A 19,361-nucleotide genomic window follows, 5' to 3' on the forward strand; every position below is an offset into this window, starting at 1 on the left:
GCCTGGCCCGGAGTCCCTGGGTGGGTATCACAGTGGGCAAATCTCATCTGGCTTGGGTCTTAGTTTCCCCAGCAGTGACGAGAAGGGACACCGGTGGCAAGAACTCAAGCACAGACTGTCCCTGAGTCAGGGGTGACTGTGGAAACAGTAACACACAAGTGCCGGCTCAGTTCAAATCCAGGACAGGGGACAGAGGGCCCACGGTGGAGTCTCCCGCCAAGGGCACCTGCCCAGGCCTCCCAGAAGGTGGAGGAGGCTCACAGCCCACTTCCTGGCCCACAGCGGCCTCTCCGCAGGAACCCCATGCAATGCCGAGAGTCAGGCCTTGCTGCACATCTGGTCCCCGGGGAGTCCAGCTCCTGTCCACCCCAGCACCCAAGTGGATGGGTGAGTGTCCAGGGCTACTCCAGGTGACCGGAAGACCACTTGGGAGTGAGGCCATGGAGGGCACGACCTCAGGTGAGCACGGCCATGGGAGCAGACCCCCGGATGGGCGGCTGTGGCGGGGGTAGAGACCCCTGGAAGGCGATGTCGTGAGGGTCGAGGTTATCGCCTGGGGCGAGGTAATGGGTGCAGATCCCGGGAGAGCCGCCGTGATGGGGGCGGAGACCCCCCGAGGGGCGCGGCCATGGGGGGCGGGGGTGGAGACCCCAAGGGGGGCGGCCATCACAGCGGCGTCTCCTCCTGCTCCAGCGCGTGCGGCGGCGCGTGGCACGACGGCTGCAGCGAAGACAGCTTGAGCAACGCGGGGCGGCGGCGCGCGCGGGGCCGCTGGAAAGAGCGCCGGCTATGCACGCGGCGCGCCGCCGCCGACCGCGCGTGCGCGCCAGGTAGCCCGCGGCGCTCCGGCCCCGCCCCCGGAGCAGGCCCGGCTCCCGTATCGGGGTCGGGCGGCGAAGTGGGCGGGGCGTGCACGGGGCTGGGCGGGGCCGGGCTCGGGGCGCGCACGCGCAGGGGCTTCTCGGCGGCGGGCGGGGCCTCGCGCGCGGACGAGCGTCCGGTCAGCGGCGCGTCGGAGCCGGTGTCACCTGCGGGAGAAGCCGGCGTGAGCGCGCGGCAGCGCGGCGCCCCCAGCCCAGGCGGGACCGGGGACCACACCCTAGGTCCGAGGAGGGTGCGAGGCCCGGAGGCGAAGCCGCGGGAAGAAGACTGCCGCAGAGGCGCCGGCCCTCGGGGAGCCCCCCTGCACTGCCCTCGGTGTGAGGGTCTCTCCTGGACTCACTTCTGTCAGTGGGCTTTCCAGGGCCGCGGGCCTTCAGGGAGAAAAGCACCTTCCCCTTCCCTGTGCCCCGCCCCCTCTGAGCTCACGTTCTCCTAACCGACCGCCTAAAACAGTCACATCCTTCGACAGCAGTGATCCCCCACCCCGCTCGGTTGGAGAAGCAGGAAGTCAGATGGGTCTTTTAAGAAACGTGCGCTGGAACAAGAGGCTTGTGAGAAGAGGCTTAGAGGGAGGCAGGCAGCTGCCGGAGAAAGTGTGCAGAAGCTCAGGTCCAGGCGGGAGGAGGCGGGCGCTGCGAGAGGAGCAGAGAGAGGCGGGGTTAGAGGGACCAGTTACATGTGTGTGGACTCGGGCGGGGCGTGGGGCTGCTCCTCGGGGCCGTCGGCCAGCAGGAAGGAGTCCACGGACTTGCCGCTGAGGCGGAAGGGTGCCAGGCGGTGGAAGTTGCTGGGAGAGTGGGGGATCTGCACGCGGGCCCTCTGGGAGGGCACCACCGTCTCCCCAGGAGACAGCCAGGGTGGCACCGCAGAGAGGATGCCGGGGTCCTCGTCCGGGGAGAACACGGGGTTGTCAATCCCTAGGAGAAAGGGCAGCGGCTCATCAGCTCCCCAGGCACACCCAAGGGCAGAGAGGGAGCGAGCTGCCCTGGCGTCAGACACCAGCTCGTCCGGCGGGCGGCCACAACCTGGAAGGTCACCTGGAAGGTCAGGGTCACGGGCCTTTGGGGTCTCAGGCCCTCCACCGGCTCTCGCTCTCCCTTCGTTCAGAGCAGAGGCCTCGGCCTGCTGCCCACAACTGTGCAGCCACGTGAACCCAGCGCTCGACTGCCCGGTCCTCCCGCCAGTGATCGTTTCTGGGGTAGCAGAGGGCCGTCCCCCTCACCTGAGGGGGAGTCTGTCGCTGTGTCCTGCGTGATGCTCGCCAGGAACTCGATCCCCCGACTCATCTCCTCGGCATCGTAGCTGGGGGCTTCCTCAGGGTCTGAAAGTTCCAAATCTGGCGGCAGGGAAGGGGCAGCATGAGGGGAACAGGTTGGAGGCGCAGACGACCTCGTCCCACGCTCTTGACCAGCGCCCTGGACCGGCCTGCCGTGCCCGAGTGCTGTCGTTGCCTCCACCTCACCCAGCAGCCTCTGGGCAGCTCACGGATGGCGGTGCCCTCACGGTCGCACCAGCACGGGGCCGGGCAAAGAGAACCACACCGGGGGTTCGCGCTGCTCCCCTCCCCGGCCACACCTGGCCTTTCTGGGGAGGGGGGCAAGCTGGAAGGGAGGGGCTGGGACCACGTGGCCACAGGGGAAGGGGATGCGGGGCCCAGCTCCAGGGCACTGCCCACCAGAGCGGCTGCAGCGGGAAAAGCGGGGCAGCAGCCTGTGCAGGAGGGTCCTGGGTGCCGAGGGGAGGGGTCTCCCTGGAAGGACAGCCCTCTGCGCCCGCCTGCCCCTCGCGCGTTCCTGAGTTCTCCCCGAGCAGCGTTTCCGCCACGGCCCAGCCGTACCTTTCTCCTTAATGGTGAAATCGTGCAGGGGGCTCACCATCGGCAGTTTCCCGTTGGGAATGCTGCTGTTTCTCTGAGAAACAGAAGGAAACTGCTCACAGCTCTGGGTCGTGCCCGGTCCGCCTGTCCACCCCCCGGGAGACCCCCGGCCCTGCCGCCGGGGCACCCCCCTCGGTGAGGCTCAGCCCAAGCGTGGCCCCTCACCCGCTTCTGGACACGCTCCCTCCTGAGCAGCTTCGCGGCCTTCTTGTGCGGGCTGAGCCCCAGCTTGGCCGACTTGAAGGAGTCCAGGCGCCTCCGCATGGTCCGGTGGAAGACCTCCTTGTCCTGCTTCTCGTCCTCGTCCGCAGTTAGCTCGTGTCGACTGTAGAGGTGTTTGTACTGGGGGAGGAGGGGGGCCGGACAGTCCCAGCTGGTGGTGTCCGCAGAGCCAGGGCTGCCCCCGGACGTGAGCCTGGGGACCGAGCCCCGACCCTCCCCCGCCCCCTCCCGGCCGGCTGGAGCCTTCCTGCGCTAAGTAAGGACCCGCCTTGTCCGGGGCGGGGCGCGGGGGGCGGGGGGAGGTGGCGAGAACGCTGCCCCGCCCCAGGCTCTGGCGGGAGGGGTCCGGGCATGCCCACCTCCTGCCGGGGCTTGTACAGGTACTGCTGCAGCGTGTGGTGAGTGATTATGTCCTCCGTGTCGCGGATGCTCTGTCGCCTCTGCTCCAGGGACTGCATGTCCAGGCGCACGGCGCTGGCGTTCTCCCTCCTGTGCGGGGCCTCGGTGAGCGCACGCTGCGACGCACCCTGGGGCCTGGGGGCCGTCCCCGCAAGGGCTTCTCGGCCTCCTAGCAGCGCACCCGCCCCTCCAAAGCCCCGGGCTTCTCCCCGGCACATGGCTGCCGGCGGGTGATGTCCAGAATAGCCCTGAGCTGGCCACAAGCCCCAGTCAAGCAACCCGGCCGAGCAGAGGCCGGAGGCCTGAAATCCAGGACCAGCGACCCTGTCTTTCATGGCGGGGGGAAGGGGCACTCCCAATGAGGCCTCTGGCCTTAAATCTGCCCCCCGGCTCTGCCTTGCTGCCTCTGCATCAGTGCCAACGCCAGCACCGACTGACACCACGGGGGAATCTGGTGCGGGGGCTCTGGCCCCGTTCCCACGCCCCCTCCGCTCCGTGGCGGGAGCCCCAGCGTGCCCACTGCTGGTGCCTGCGGCTTGGTCGGGGGTCCCGGGGAGAGCCTGGCCTGTGGCAGCCCTGGGGCACGTACAGCAGGTAGGAGACGGAGGCCTCCACGGTCGAGGGGCGCGGGGTGCTGAAGTCCACGTTGACAATGTTGTCCGTGCTGGGGGAGCGGATGAAGGCCAGGGACCCGCGGCGCTCTCCCTGCGAGAGGTGGCAGCCTCATCAGCACCCGCAGCCTGGCTGCAGAGAGCCAGGTGGGGCCAGAGGGCCCCAGCCGCCGCGAGGTGCTGTGCGCTGGCACCCAGGCACCTTGCAGCCACGGGAGAGCCGAGACCCTGGAAGCCAGGGTGGAGGCCGTGCTGGAGCTGGACGGCTCGCAGACAATTGTGCGAAGGACACGGCACCTTGGTGCACCTCGGGGAGTGTCGGGAAGACACTACGAATCCCCACGAGATTGGGAAGGTGGCCCTGTCCCCACTGGGGGCTCCAGACCAGCTGCCCTCGTTTACCCCAGAAGGGAACCCCCAGGCCTCCAGAATCAGATTAAAACCACACAGAGCAGATCCCTGGGGGAACAGAAGTCACACCGCCGAGCAGGATGCAGCACCCTGTGCTGGGGTGCCCTAGGAGAGGGGGGTGGAGCTGGGAAGGGTGGCCGGGGGTGGGGGGAGGCCAACCTGCCACGGCAGAGCGGATGCTGCGGGCGGGCCTGCCAGAGGCTGCAGCTCATAGGCACAGCCCGGGGGGACATGCCACCCCGTCTGGCGCCCACAGGCCTGGGTCACAGGCACCAACGTGGCAGCAGCGGGTGGAAGGGAGGCTGGCGCCCTGCTGGGAGCCTGTGTTACCTCCTGGGGACTGAGGGCCGCGGAGGGTCCCCAGGAGAGAGGGTGCGGCCAGCAGGGGGACGCCACCAGGAGAACACCTCCCACCGTCCCAGCCCTGTTCAGGCTGCAAGGCCTCGGAGGCATCGCAGTCACAGGGGCTGGGATTCGTGTGCTGCACTTTCTCAGCCAGGGTCGGAGGTGCAGACGACAGTCCTTCCAGTAGCTTCCATCCCCTGGCCTCGCCCCTGCTGGAGCCTGGAGCTTGTGCACGTTGCGGTTTGCGATCTCAGACCCGCCAGCGCCACAGACTGGGGGCTGTGACATAACCCATCCTTGGGAGTGCCTGAGGACCTGGGAGCTCAGGTGAACTCGTGGCCAAGGCATCGAGAAGACCGTGTGTCGCCCGCCAGCTGCCCCCGCCCCCACCCCGCGGCCTTGGACTGCAGGGCCCTGAGGCCCACTGCGCGGACCCCGGCAGCTGTCCACATCTGTGTGTGTCTTGCTTCAACCCCGACTCCAACGAAAAGAGCAGACGAGACGTCTGTTACCTCGGCCACGTAGCTGATGGCATCCTTCAAGTTGAGCTCGTGGAAGACATTCAGGATCCGATCTCGTGACTTTTGAGCTGACCTTCTCATCAGGATTTTGCTGAGGAATTTCCTATCAAAATTGGACCACCTGGGGGGTCAAACCAATAGCTGTCAGCGCTCGGCAGGGCCTGGCTGAGGCCCCAGGACAGAGGAAGGCTGGTGGCGTTTGTGGGGAGCAGGGGTCCCCCTCCCACCATCCAGACTCTGGATGGACACAGTGTTTGGCTGCTGGGACAGGACACCTTGATTTCCATTTCCTGTGACAACCACACAGGTGAGCTCTGGAAGAAAAGACGCAAGCCTCCATGCTGCCACCTAACACCCGCCTCCAGTCGTGTGCCTCGCTCCTACCTTCCTATCACGGCAGTGGTCGTTAGCGGGTTGTGCGTAAAAGTGGGATTACACCTTCTCCTCTAATGCGATGTGGCAAGCAGTTTTCCCCGTGACTGCCTAACCCTCCAGAGAGATGGGTGGAGGGCGCGGTGGGCCGGCAGCGGCGGGGCCCGGGGCTCTGGCTACAGTGACCGGTTGCATTTTACCTGCACCAGTGGTAGGCTGGGAGAAGCCCCCTGAGCTCTCACACTTAGAGAACTAGCCTGCCCAGAAGGAGGCTTTAACTCCAACACAAATAGAATATTTGGGTCAGAAGAGGAGGTGGCTGGGCCAGACTTGAATGGGCACAGTGGACATGGGGGGACAGGGGTGCCCAGGGGGACGAGGGGATCTAAAGGGGGACGGGGGTTCCCAGGAAAAGAAGGAGAGGGATTCTAGGAGGAGAAGTGGGCTTTGGGGGAGGAGCGGGGACCCAGACAAGTGGGCAAGTGGCTTCTGGCTCCTTGGAGGGCAGTAGTCTTAGGTCACTAGGGCTTGGCGGGGTTAGGTTTGTGGTGACGCCAGAGATCCCTTCTATAGCCTGGGGGTCCCGCAGTCAGCAGTTAGAGGAGGAGGGGGCTAACAGCCGAGACAAACGTGCCTCTGAATTTTCCTGTTTCAGTTGAGTCAGGGGCCACTCCAGCCACTTACTTATCTCTGAGATAATTGTGTCCAATTTGCCCTGATATGTCCTCGATGGCTGAGAGGATGTGGTCAAAAGCCTTTGGGAGGAAAGGCAAGTGGGTCAGCATCACCTGGACAGACCCGTCCCTCCCCCTCCCCCTCCCTCCTCCTCTTCTCTCCTCTCCCCACTCCCCCTACCCGGCCGTGCAGCTTCTCGTTGAGCTTGGGGTCTCGCTGTTCACTTCTCTTCACCTTCAGCCACTGCACCAGGGGCTTGATGGTCAGGCCCTAGAAGACAGGACGCCCGGACCCTGAGGCTGGGGCAGGCCCCACTGTGGCCCGCCAAGCCAGCACCCACCCACACCTGCATGGGGAGGAAGGAGCCGCCCCTTAGCCAGGCTCCAGGTGGTCTGTGCCCACCTCCCGGCGGGAAGGAGCCCCTGCCACCTGCGGGTCACCGGACACCCTCGGAGGCCCCTGGCCGGCTCCTTAGATTAGCCAAAAGCAAGGCGAAGTGGGGCCCTTCCCGGGCGTGTCTGGTCAATGAAATATTAACTGGGGTTTCGTTAACCAGCAACGACCGAGGAAGGACGTTTTTAGGCCAAGTTGCGCTGCATCCCCAGTGGGGCCACATGAAAACCTGCAAAACTGCTCCTAGTTACTAAAATTATCAAGCCCAACTGGGCCTGGAGCCTGTGAGAGTGGGTCCTGCCCACTGTGGGAGGGGAGGGCACAGTACCTGGAAGATGACAGTGAAAAAGATGACGATGATGGTGGTGCTGACGAACAGGTTCTTCTCCTTGACCTTGTTCTCGTCCAGAAGGACCACCAGGGCATAAGCCACGGCCCCGCGAAGGCCACCGTAGGACATGACCACCTGGTCTATGATCTCCAGCTGCACCATCCGGTACCGGTTCAGAATCCAGGTCTGCAGGACGACACCTGCAGGGTCCAGTGTGCGCTCAGCACTTCTGGGAGGGGGACGCAGCCCTTCCATCCCTGCCCAGGCCCGCCTTGCAGCCGCAGTGCAGGAGGGGTCACGGCGGGAACCCCCTCCTCCAACAGCCGCATTCTGCACGTGGGACCAGGAGACTCCACCCTGTAGCCCCCGCCCGCCAAGTCCCTTTGTCCACTTTGGACCCAGGCCCCTGCCCTCTGGGCCACCAGCCAACCTCCGCACACCCCGCAGCTCTGCTCCCAGCATCTCTGGAAGTTCTCCGGTCTCACTGGGACCACGGGTGTAACTGCCCAGCAGCTCCAGGACCAGACGCCACCTGCCCGCGGAGCATCTGCTCCCCGGAGCCCTCAGTTCAGTGACTGCGGGCCGAGTGGGTGGGGCCGCCTGGACTGCCTCTCGTCTCCTCCTTCCCTGGCCCTGGGTCAGCGCCACACACCAGGGACCAGGGACCTGGGCTGGGTGCGGGCAGCAGGGGCTCCTGCCTCTCACGTGCCATGGTGAGGGATGCTGTCCCCCAGTGGCCACATCCAGAGTGAGTCAGTGGGAAGCCACGTGGGTTCCCCTGGGTTCTGGAACCTTCCACTCTGACCTCTAGGTTGTCCTAGTTCAGCCGTGAGGCTCCCAGGTTGTGAGAAGGCCTGCCCCTTCGCTGAGGAGGACCAGTGGCCAGGCCAGCCTGAGGCTCCCCAGGGGCTCTTGAACCTGCCATTCACTGGGCTGGGGGGCTGGGGGCAAACGCGTGTCCCTGGTTCCAAGGACTCCCTGCAACCAATCCCTGCTGTCGCCCGACTGTGTCCCCTCAGCCTGCCATCCTCCCCACCAGCCCCCATCATCGCCCAATCCCCCATCCCCACCCAGGGTCCCCATCTTCCCTCCACCGCCCCCCCGCGCCCCCGCCTCACCAATGGCCCGGTACACGGAGATGAAGACCAGCGTCAGGAACACGAAGGCTGTGTTCCACTTCCAGATGAGAGGGTCCACGGCCGAGATGCCCAGGAACATGAAGATGATGGTCTCGGCGCCGCTGGCCAGCATCTTCATGGTGTAGCGCACCGTGGTGGCGGACTGCTCCGAGATGTTGGCCTTCACGTACTTCTGACAGCAGATGCCGCAGAAGGTGATGCTGAGGGACGGGGCGGCCCACCGTGAGCTCTCGGGCCGAGGCTCAGCTCCCACCGGACCCCCGGGGGGCTAAGGGCCCGTCTGCAAGGCCTGGTACCTGCCCGCCTCCGCGCAGGCGGCACCTCAGGGCCTCTGCGTCCCAGGTAAACGTCCGCCCCACCGGGCAGCCCTCCTCTTCGTGAGCACAGAGCTCCTCCTAAGGGCTCGGCGCCCCGCGCTGGGCGCGCCAGCCCCGCGCCCGACACCGTTTACGGCCTCTGGAGGCCCGGGCCCCGCACTGCGGGCCGCTGGGCTGCCTCAGTTTCCGTCCACGCCCCAAAGCGCGGCGGCTCTGAGACTCAGAGCCCCCGGGAGGGGCTGCGTGTGGGCCCTCCGCTCAGAGCGGGCGCGCTGCAGCCCCTGACAGTTCTGTGGAAACGCCAACTCCGTATCGGAAAGACTAAATAGATGGAATTCTTTGCGCCCACGGTGAGTTCCCACTCAGCGTGGGGAGGCGGGCCAGGCAGACCGGGCGGGGGACGGGCCACCCCTCCCCTGGGCGGGTCCGCCTGGCGCGTGGGGGCCAGGTGGGGTGACCGGCCTGCAGTCACCCCACCCGCCAGGGCCCAGGACCCCGAGGCTGTGGCCCACCAGCAAGGGAGGACTCACGCCAGGATGGCCGACAGGGACAGCATCTCTGACGTGAGGTAGGACAGGTAGGAGAGGACGAACACGAAGCCGGGCTCGATGATGCGAACGTGCTTGGTGAAGCGTGTCACCAGCGAGAGCAGGAAGGCGAAGACGACCCCCACCAGCGTGCCCCCCAGGCTCACCACGAAGAAGGACACTGCAAGGGCAAGGACGCTGGCGCTGGCCCCTGAATGGCCCTTTGTGGCCGCGGCGTAGGCGAGCTGGCCGCCCGCCTTCCAGCCCGTTCCTCGTCGAGGTCTCCCGCTGACCCCCCGAGCCACCGGCAGCTCAGCGAACAAGAGGCTGATTCTCTCGGAGGACAGAGACAGGCCGGGTGTCGGCTCCAGCCTCCACAGGGACAGCTGGGGAGGGGACAGCCCTGCGCCCGAGGGAGGCCCGGCTGCCCTGCCCCCCCCACCCCGTGGAGGCAGCGCTGAGACCAGCAGCCCTTGGGGGGAGCACTGGCAGCAAGGACTGGGTCCTGGGCCCCCAGGGACAGCCAGCTGTCACCGTCCCTGCCCAGAGAAATGCGCGGGACCCCCGGGATACGGGATCCACGTCCTCCTCGTGGGCCTGATGGGGCGATGACCCTTGACGCCCAGGGTGCCTGGGGCCTGATCAAATCGTGCCAGTGAAACACGTGGGGGAGGGAAGGACCTGTGGCCGAGACTTGGAAGTGGAAACGCCTTTTCCTCCCCGGGCTGTGGGTCCCAGGCCGTCACAGACACCGCCCCGAGGGGCCCATGTTCTGGAGAAGAGACCGGCCCCAGCTCGCCCCTGATGCACGGCCCCGCCAGTCACCCACCTATTCCTTTCGCACAGTCCACGCCAGTCACCTTGTCACCACCCAGCGTCACGAAAGATTCAAATACGTTGTACAGGACCTGGGGGACAGAGGTAGACAGGACACCATCAGCCCTCGGTCAGCGCCGAGCCCTCCCTGCCTCGGGCCCCGGGCCCCGTGGACCTTGAGCTGAGTCAGGAGACCGCGGCCGCCGTGTGAACGGAAACCGAAAAGCCCCGGAGGAAATCGTCCCGGCCGCGGTGTGGGGTGTGGGGGCAGGAGAGCAGCCTGGAAGGAGGAGAACCTTCAGAGAAGACCTGGCCTTTCCCACCGTCGGCCGAGCAGGGCGACCACGAAGCCAGCCCAGTGACCATCCTCGAATCGCATTTCCCAGGACAAACCCAGAGCTTCGTCTTCAGCGACTCTGCTGCTACGTTGGGCCCTGACTGTGGGGTGGCACCTGGGGCACCTTTGCCCGTTGACTTTTAAACCTTATCCCGCCAAGACGTTGAGATGAACGCCCAACACCTCGCCCTAGGCCTCGGGAGTGGGCGCTGCTGTGCTCTCTGAGCTCCTAAACGATGCAGTGGCTCTGCGTCCGGGGCAGGGGCCCAAGGGGCGGCCCGGGGTGGGCTGCAGGCCCCTAGGGAAGAAACCTGTCTCTGTGCTCCCAAGTCTGCGCTCTCCAGCGGGGGAGAGGCCCTCAAGGGGCGGGTCGCAAAGCTGCGCTAACAGGAGGAAACCCACGCAGTGCTGACACAGGGACTGGGGGGCGCGGCGCAGCCGTGAGGGTCACGGGACCAGAGCACAGCCGACCCGCTTCTTTACGGGAACGGGGGTCCTGGGGAGATGAACCTCACGGAGGGGTCGAGCGAAGAGCTCCCTGGCTCGGGCAGAAGTTCCCGCTTCTACGAGACACGAAAGCATGGGGCTTTTAGAGCAAAGAGGAGACTGCACGTCTGCTGGGCCTGCGAACGCGCGGGCCCGGCCGGGTGCCGGTGGGCAGGCTCAGACGCGCCGCCGGCTGATGCGGGGCAGGAAGGCGGCTCCGCGCTGCCCCCGCCCGGGACCTCACTGCCCCGGGGCCCGCGGCCCGGTGTCGCGGAGGACGCCGACGTCCAGTCACGGCCACCTCCCGTTGCCTGCACCTTCTGCCCACCCCGCACGGAGCTGACGCGGGCCCCTGCCGGCCGCCAGGGTCGCGGGCACCCGGCAGCGCAGCTGATTCCCCTCCGTGGTTCCCGTGAGACTGTGATCGTCCACCGAGTCCACAGTCAGGAATGGGGGCCCCAGCCGGGACCCAAAGCTGGGACCAGCGCTCGTGGGAGTTCAGCAGTGGGGCCGCTAACCGCGAAGGTGTGAAGTGGGCTCTAAGAACCGTGACACTCCGACTAACGCCGCCGGTCGTTCTGAGCTAGGAGGCCCCGGAGCAGGACAGCCCGGCGGAGGCGCCGCCTTCCCCTCGCACGCACCACGGTGACGGCGTCGTTGAGCAGCGACTCCCCGAAGACGATGATGAACAGCACCTCGTTGACGTGCACCTCCTCAAACACCGCCAGGACAGCCACGGGGTCCACGGCGGCGATCAGGCTGCCGAACAGGAGGAAGTCCAGCAGCCCGACGTTCAGGTCTCCTGCAAGAGGAGCGCGCCACGGGGAGAGCCCTGGGGCCGGCCGCCCAGGCAGGAGAGCCGGGGGCGGGCAGCCTGCCCTCCTCGCTGGCGGGTCAGGCCTCCACCCGCCAGCCCTGCCAGGAAGGTCCCGGGACCGCACTGTGGGCTCACGGCCGCCAGGCTGTGTGTTCCAGTACCCCGTTTCTGCCACGGCCTTGCCCACCTGCAGGGCCTCTCTATGGCCCAGAGCTCCCGGGTGCTGGGCCGCTGTGCCCAGACGCCGCCCCAGGTGCCCCTCCCTCGGAGGCGCACCCTGGCCTTGGGCCGCACCTCAGAGCCTGCAGCCCGGCCGCCGGCCAGCAGAGACCCATCGCTGTCCTCCGGGCTGCAGGGCCCCAGCTCTGGATGTCCCCTGGCCGCTGCTCTGCTCCATGGCCTCGGCTGACACCCAGCCTTGACCAGCTACGTCCCAAGGGCTGAGCACAGGCCTCAGACAGCTGTGGCCCCTCGAGGAGCAGGAGTGCCCGCCCCGAACCCCGAGACCTACCCTTGGGCCCCGTAGCTGGAGGTGGCCCGAGGGCCTTAGATCGTCCCAACTACCTAAAGGCACCGCCGATGAAAGGAGTCTAATCGCACCCACACGGCCCCTGCGGCTCAGGCGTCCGGGAGGCCTGGCCAGGCGCGTGTGGCCTCACGCCAGCCTTCGTGGGCTTCCCGGCCGGGCCTGGGGGTGGTGCCGGCCGGCAGCGGGGGCTCGCGGAAGTGCACACTCCCCACGGGGTGAGGACCAAGTCCCAAGGTGACTCCTCCAGACAGGGGACCTTTGGCCCGTTTCTTAATAGTCTTGTCGCTGCGATTTCAAGGTAGGTCGTGAGCCCCACCGTGGGGCTCGGGGGGTGCCATGCTCTTCCTTCAGTCAGAGGGCCTGGCCCTGGGTCTGGTTCAGCTGGCGGAAGCGTCTGAGGCCAAGGCTGAGCGTGGACTGGTGCCCGGGGTGCCGACACCCACCCCCAGTGGTCCCCGATGCCAGGAGCTCCACCCGCAGACCCCGGAGGCAAACAGGGGCAGCTGTAGCCACCCCGGGACGGGCTGCGTTTAGGGCTGTGCAATCGGGCACGTTGTGCGAGGCCTCAGGTGAGCCCAGGCCCCACCTGCTCCGGTTTCCCCGGTGGATAATGGCCAGCTCCCAGGTGGGTGGGGTGCACCTGGGAGGTATGCCAGGGCCGAGGTTAGTAACCAGAACGGCAGGAAACACCGGCAGGGGAGGGGGCAGCAGACGCAGATGCCACGGTGACAGAGGAGAAGCTGGCGTGGCCTTTCCCTGCCGGTTTGCGTAGAAATGACACCCACACCTCCTGCTCAGGTGCGGGTTGACCTGGGCTCCACGATCGTGGGACTTGGGTGCCGGCCTCTGCCCGGGGGGCCTCCTCCTCTTTGCCTGGCCTCTTGGAGGTGGGGGACTGAGGCTGGACCCCACCTCCCTGCCAAGGGGGAGGGACAGCGGCTGGGTCGTTCCTACCGCCTCACCCACTGCCTGGCCTGGTCGGACCAGACTTTATTCCCAAGCGGGACACGCGCGTCGGCCTGGGGCCGGGCGTGGGCTGCCTAGTGATGACTTACCAGCCAGCAGGGCTAAGTGGCCACTGGTGCCATCTCTTGATGACCCCTAAGCTCACCCCCCTCCCCCCTCTAAGGCCTGTGTTCTTCGTCCTGAGCTTTCCCAAATGAGGCTGCCCGGAGCCCGCGCCGAGGACCCCCCCGGGACCCTCCGTGAGCCCCCGGGTGGGGCGCAGTGCCCACTCACCCATCAGGCCGCTGCAGAAGACACCGTAGAGGGACAGGCCGGTGGTGGCCGCGTTCCACACGGTGCCGACGACGGCGTACAGCAGGATGGTGCCCAGGTTGCCGAAGAAGAGCCGGTTGGGCATGAAGTAGCCGGCGTCCAGCACGATGGGAGGGAGCAGGTAGAAGAAGAAGACCGTGGGTGTGAGCGAGAAGGAGGCGATGTGGTCGGCCGCCAAGACGATGCCGCCCAGCGCCAGGCCCAGCACGATGAGCAGCGCGCTCTCGGGGACGACGCTGGTGACCCTGTGGGACAGGTGGAAGCCTGCGGGGGAGGGGAGGGGTCAGGGGGCCGGCCTGGCACCACAGGACAGGTATGAACTCGGGAAACAAGGCCCAACGTCCGGGCCTGTGGCCACAGAGGAGGCCCTGCCAGTCCCCCTGGCCCCAAGGGCACCCTCCTCAGATGTCCCCCTGCCTCCTGCTCAGAGAACGGCCCCCTCCACAGGGAGCCCCCCGTGATAGGCCAGAGGGGCTGCACGGTGGCTCGGGGACGGAGGCCCAGGCTGCTGGCAGAGTGCAGGCCCGCAGGCCCCCTCGGGCATCATCCCTCGTGCCGTACCTGGTGACCGGGCCCCCACCCTGCCTGACGCCCAGCTGTGTTTTGAGCTTCCGTGGAGGAACGCCATGCCGGCCTCCCCTCTGCCTGGCTCTCCTGGGCTCAGAGCGCCCAGGACGAGAGCCTTGTAAGGCCAGGGCGCCGGGGCTCCCCAGCAGCAGTCAGCCCCACCGCCAGTCACGCGCTCGGGGGACAGCGGGGCCGCAGAGGTCTCCCCAGCGACGGCCCCTCACCTGTCAGCCCCGCCAGGACCTCGAGGGAGGCGTGCACTCCAACAGTTGGGGCCGTTTCTCCTTTGTTCTCTTTTAAGACTCAGGGAAAAAAGCGATAAGGATCCTGTGTTAAGTCTGATTTCAAAATAGTTGGAATGTTGGCAGGAGAGGTGGACTCTTCAGCTTCAGCAGAGTTTGCGATAGTTCTCTCTTCACTCACGCAGGTTCTGTTTATTGAGAGGTCTTCTTTTGTATTCTAAGGAGAGTTGTCTCCTGAGATGCAAGGACCCCAGAGCAGCAGGGGGCGGGGCATCCAGTGGCAGAGGCTGACCCGTCCCAGCTGTCTCAGGGAAGACTTCTTGGGCTGGGTCCCACGGGTTCCGATCCAGGAGCCCTGCACCCTGTCCCTGGCCTGTGTCCTCGCTGGTAGCCAGAGGACATCTGGGGGTTAGATGCTGGCTCTCAAGGGGGCTCCCCGAGGAAGGAGAGCCCGTGTCACTGTGCCTCGTCCCCCAGGACGGACCTCTCTGAGTCTGGTTCAGATGCAGCATGACAGGCGCGGGCCCTGCTCTGCGGCCCAGGGAGGGTCAGGTTTCAGCCGGTGGAGTTAGAACGGGCACTGCTTCCGGGACCCGAGGACCCGCTGGCGCCCCGGCACCAGCTGCACATTTTGATTTGGGAGCCAGCTTCTTCCTCTGAAAATTCTCACATGTGGCAGGTGGGGGGGTGAGGGCAGCTGCTTCCCCAAGTAGAGGCGCCCAGGAGCCAGCAGAGCGGTCCCGCCTTCGTGGGGAGACTCAAATGCCGGGAGGCTGATGCCTCAACTTTTCCACGTGACGCAGTTACCAGGCCTCGGTGGCCGCAGGTACTGCAAGGGAGGCCGTGTCTCAGCACGAGCCCCAGCTCCCTGGAAGTCCTCCAGCCCTGCCCTGCCCGTGAGCGCGGGGCATCGGGGGTTGGCAGGCTCACGTCCCCCAGGAGGGGCTCTCTGAGCCCAGCGTCGTCGGAGGGGCCCTGACGTGGGGAAGACGGGCCGGCGCCCCAGAGCCCCACTCTGGCGGCACCTGCTCCCCCGCCCCCGGCCGTCCGGCGAGGACACGGAGAGATGCGTCTTCCCTTGACGGCACACTTCCGCACCCTGGGCTGAGTGACGGTCGGTCGGGCCGCCCTAGGCTTTGGGAGGAGACCTGGGAGGCCGTGCCCACGCCCCCTCCGCCCCGTGGCTCCTGGCCCCCGACGGCCAAGTGCACAGGGCAGCGCAAGAAACCCTGCAGGTCCCAGGCCCCCCTCCCCGGACACCAGGATCAGCAGGCCCTGGGCCCAGGAGTCGGCCCTGGGCTCTGGCGGCCGCTCAGGAGTTGTGCCGTGATAGAGAGGCCTGCGGCTCTCGCCCCTCCTCTGCACCTCCCAGGGATTCCCTGAAGTCCACAGACGGCGGGCTCGTCCTCTCGTCTCCTGCCCGATGGGCTCGGCGTCCAGGAGCCGAGTTTAGAAAAGCCACCCAGAGCCGCAGGCGCGTCCCGAGTCCCCTACCTACTGGGCAGTTGCGAGGCTGCGCCTTTCTCTGGGGCGCGGGCGGCGTCCGCTCCTGCCCCCCAAACTCCCAGCGAGCCCCGAGCGAACTGCACGGAGGGCCGCCCCCCGGACCCCACCCCATTCACCGGAGCTGCCGTTCCCCACGAAATGTGCGTCTCCTGCTGTCCTCCCGTCCTGGCCAGGCTCCAGCGGAGGTCACACCTGGGACGGCCCCTCCTTCACCCCCGCGGTGTCCGCTGGTCTGGGCGCCCCCCGAAGCTGAGGCCAGCACAGCGGGTCGTTGGGCCCACGGCCAGGTGTGCAGCACGAGTGAGCGCTGACCCCTAGCGACCCCCCTGCCAAGGCGGCAGAGAGGGGCGGCCCAGGGCTGGCTTCAGGTCCTGGGGCTCATGTTCAGTCTTTAGCCGATCGCCTCCCCAGATTAGACATTCCGAGTGGACCTCGGATCTCCATCTCCTCTGACAACTGCGGGGCCAGCGGGGCAGGAAGGTGCCGGGGAACCAGGTGGTCCTTAACAACAGCAGCAAAACTCGGCCCCTGGGGACTCGGAGCCCTAACCCTGTGCCACATGCCTGTACAGCGGCCGGTTACCAGAAAGTCTTATTAATTTGGAAAACGGGCGGATGAGACACAGGCTGGCTTCACACCAGATGCTCTTGCTCGGAAGGAAGCCCTGAAAACCCAGAGAAAAAGTGACTTGAACTTTTTACCCATTGAGAAAGAAATACATACACAGTGTGGACGGACGGGCGTGCCGTCGCAACCTCTGTGTCTGGCGGTGTTGGACACACACCTCTGTGCACGGCGGGGCCTACTGAGCGCTCACCTGTGTCCTGCACAGACGCCCGTCTCACCTGCCCACGGGGGGCCCGGGGGCGGTGGTCACCTGTCCCTCATCCCAGGCAGGCGGGAGACGGCATCTCCTGGGAGACTTAACCTTTCTCATCCTGAGTGAGCTTTGAGCGTCTCGTCCCATTTGGGAGACATTTCTTCCTTTTCGGTGAACCATGTATTCGTGGCCTTTGCTGCCGCGTCGCTGGGTTATCAGCCTTTTCTCACCGACGGGCAGCTCTTCACGCGCCGGCGCCGGTGTATTTTCACTTTCAGAGGTACGGTCGCTTAGCCTCTTGTTCGTGTCTCGCTATGTGCAGACGTCTCCTGTTGAGGTCAGCCTGTTGGTCTGCTGCCCCAGGGCTTCTGAGTTTTGTGTTATGCTTTGAAAAGCCATCCTTCCTCCTATGTTTTCTACTGAAGGTTTGATGTTCAATTTAACTTTACTTGAATTTCACAAAGAAAATATTTAAAAATAGTCCTGCAACGGAAGGACCTGCCCAACTCCGGAGAGAAAGGCTCCCCAAACCCCGCGAGCGAGCGTGGCCCCTGCAGCCCCTGCGGGTGTCAGGACCCCACCGTTCCCTCCGCCGCAAGGCCCTCGCCCGGACGGTCTCGGCAGCCGTCTCCCTTGGGGGCCAGAGGTCGGCACCACCTTCTCGCGTCCGCGGGTGTCTGCCCGGCTGGGCCCCTGGCCTCCCGCAGACCCGGGGGACGGGCCGGCCCGGCCCGGTTTTTACTTCACTTCTCCCGCGTGGTCGCCCGTTCGCTTGCTTTTTCTGTCTGGCTGTCAGAAGATGTTTTGTCTTTGAGAGCGTCCTTGGAGCAAGGTGTATCTTCGCGCTGATTCTCCTTCTTCCTCTGACTCTGGGGACGGCGGCTCGGCCTGCATCTCAAGGAGGCATCCCCGCCCCCCCCGCGGCGGCCAGGCCGGCTCCTCGAGGGCGTCGCGCTAGCCACGCGTGTGCCGCACGCTCACGGCTCTCGGGCGGCTCCGGGCGCGCCGCGGGGTCCCGCCGAGTCCGGCAAGTGCGCGGGGAGGAGGGGCCGCCGGGCTGCCTCCCGCCCGCCCGCCGGCCACCCACAGGCTCTCCGGCCTTTTGTCCGGCCGGTGGTTTGCCTCCGAGACTTCCGTCTGGCTCCTGCTGTTCCGAGCTTATTTCTCAGATCTCACTGTGTTAGTTCTTTTCCAGTTTTCTTAGCTAGGAAAATCCTCTTGATATTTTCAGCACCACTTTATTGTCTCAGTTGGAGCTCCTGTCTTACTGAATTTGTACTCTGACCCTTGTCTGTGATGTAAAGCTCCACGGAGCCTTTCCTTCTGTTTCCTGGGTGACGGTTTATTCCGGGGGCTCCTCCCTCCCTTGCTCCGTCCCCTCCTGCTTCAGCGGCAGTCCCCGCCGCCCCGTGTCACGCAGCTCTGTCCGCATCCTCTGCCTCTCAGGTGCGGGGGGAACGGCCTGACACGCACTTGCTGCCTGTGGGGTCCACGTGCCTTCCCTGGAGCGAGCGATCCGGGCAGACGGCGCTGTCCCTCCCCTGCGGTCCGAGATCTCTGGCATCAGGTTGGCCCCCGGCTCCTGGTTTGTCTTTCTGGTCTGGGGGGAGGGGGAAGAGCAGTCTGCAGGGGGCCCCATTCTCCGCCTTCGCCCCGAGCTCCGGGGTCTCTGCCTGATGGGAATTCTTCACGAGCCGTCCCGCCAGCTGGGCCCGGTCAGGCCCGCGGGCGGCTCTCCTGTGACCACCATCAGACAGCAGTCCGCATCGTAATGAGCTAATTAAACTGAAGACTGGATTGGTTGTAAATGGCAATTTGTTAGTGGCTCAGCCATTAAGCCCATAATGGGCGTTTTAGGAGTTGGTGGGCCAAGCTCCAGGTGCCCGGGCGTCCGCGTCTGCCCGAGGACGCTGTCCACCAGCCGGTGGGGCAGGTCCCTGCAGGCCGGACCCCTCCTTCGGCCGCGGACCGTGCGTTGTGAGGACAGACAGTCACTCACGTCGCGGCTTCTGCGAGACGGCGGGGATGACGGGGTGGGGACGGCGGCCAGAGCACGTGCTGGGCCCCTCCTTCCAGCATCCGCGGCCCCGGACGGCCGGGTCTTCTGGGGAAGCTGCGAGGACAGTGGAGGGGCCCGTCGCCGCCACCCCTCGGCACCCCGGTCCTTGCTGGGGGCACCTGCCGGGGGCCTGCTCGCCGAGACCCCAGCAGCAGCGTGCGGGCCCTGATCCCCCTCCAACCTTCGCCTCCTTTACCTCCAAAGACAGAAGGGCCGCCAAGCAATTCGGAGCAGCCACCTCGGTACCTTGGGCCCTGCAGCTCCGGGGCCTCCACGTCCGGCCAACCCGGAGTCTGGGCCACGGACATCGAGGGCCTGTGTCCCGGGGCCGCGCCCCTGGGAAGCGAGTGGGGGGGCAGGCCTCCCCATCGGGCCCGCATTTGCTGGGAAGCCAACCCTTGGGCTGGGGGGGTGGAGGCCGCCTGAGGCCCCGAGGGACTCCCGCGCCCTATGCGTAAAGGGCGCACGCGGGGCCCAGGTGCACGTCCGCCGCGGGGCCAGAGCCAGGCCGAGACCCACAGGCAGCAGCTTCGCGGGCGACTGGGACCCCACAAGTGTTACAGGTGCTGATGCAGGGAGAGCACGTGACACACACCAGGGACCCGGCAGAGCGCTAACGGCCGCAGGAGACAGGACACCGTCCCTGTGGAGCACAGATCCAGGGGCGCCGCGTCGGCAGGGCCTCCCCACAGGGACTTGCGAGCCCACGGGTCTCTGATCGCCAAGGCCTGGGGAGTCACAGCTAATGAAGCCCGGCTGCAGGACGGTCACAGCAGAGACACGTGTGTTTCCTTCTAATTACAAACCCTCGGACTGACGTTGAAGGTCGGGAGGCGCCCGCGACCGGCCGCCCTGGAGGGGCCCGGGCAGGGCGGGCTTCCGG

The 19,361-nt window shown here is 66.4% G+C and overlaps 1 protein-coding gene across 3 annotated transcripts in view; it reads right to left on the reverse strand.

The window, feature by feature from the left end:
* Window positions 1–923: 923 nt before the first annotated feature.
* The window catches only part of SLC9A3 (solute carrier family 9 member A3), a 37,852-nt gene continuing 19,414 nt past the window's right edge, over window positions 924–19,361 (reverse strand). Inside the window, exons 2-17 of one of the 3 annotated variants that reach the window (XM_055086499.1) lie at window positions 13,246–13,548; window positions 11,302–11,462; window positions 9,851–9,929; window positions 9,025–9,202; window positions 8,157–8,377; window positions 7,036–7,238; window positions 6,495–6,584; window positions 6,324–6,394; window positions 5,259–5,388; window positions 3,969–4,084; window positions 3,340–3,469; window positions 2,924–3,100; window positions 2,720–2,792; window positions 2,105–2,218; window positions 1,559–1,799; window positions 924–1,028 (exon numbers count right to left, since the gene is read on the reverse strand). In XM_055086499.1, the coding sequence (XP_054942474.1) occupies window positions 1,025–1,028; window positions 1,559–1,799; window positions 2,105–2,218; window positions 2,720–2,792; window positions 2,924–3,100; window positions 3,340–3,469; window positions 3,969–4,084; window positions 5,259–5,388; window positions 6,324–6,394; window positions 6,495–6,584; window positions 7,036–7,238; window positions 8,157–8,377; window positions 9,025–9,202; window positions 9,851–9,929; window positions 11,302–11,462; window positions 13,246–13,548 (2,291 nt within the window). In that variant the 3' untranslated portion in view covers window positions 924–1,024. Of the gene's footprint in view, window positions 1,029–1,527; window positions 1,800–2,104; window positions 2,219–2,719; window positions 2,793–2,923; window positions 3,101–3,339; window positions 3,470–3,968; window positions 4,085–5,258; window positions 5,389–6,323; window positions 6,395–6,494; window positions 6,585–7,035; window positions 7,239–8,156; window positions 8,378–9,024; window positions 9,203–9,850; window positions 9,930–11,301; window positions 11,463–13,245; window positions 13,549–19,361 lie in introns of those variants that run through there. The other 2 variants (XM_024124062.2, XM_024124065.2) reach the window with 2 other exon arrangements.

Source organism: Physeter macrocephalus, chromosome 8 (assembly GCF_002837175.3).
Source record: "Physeter macrocephalus isolate SW-GA chromosome 8, ASM283717v5, whole genome shotgun sequence".
In the NCBI taxonomy this organism is placed as follows: domain Eukaryota; kingdom Metazoa; phylum Chordata; class Mammalia; order Artiodactyla; family Physeteridae; genus Physeter; species Physeter macrocephalus.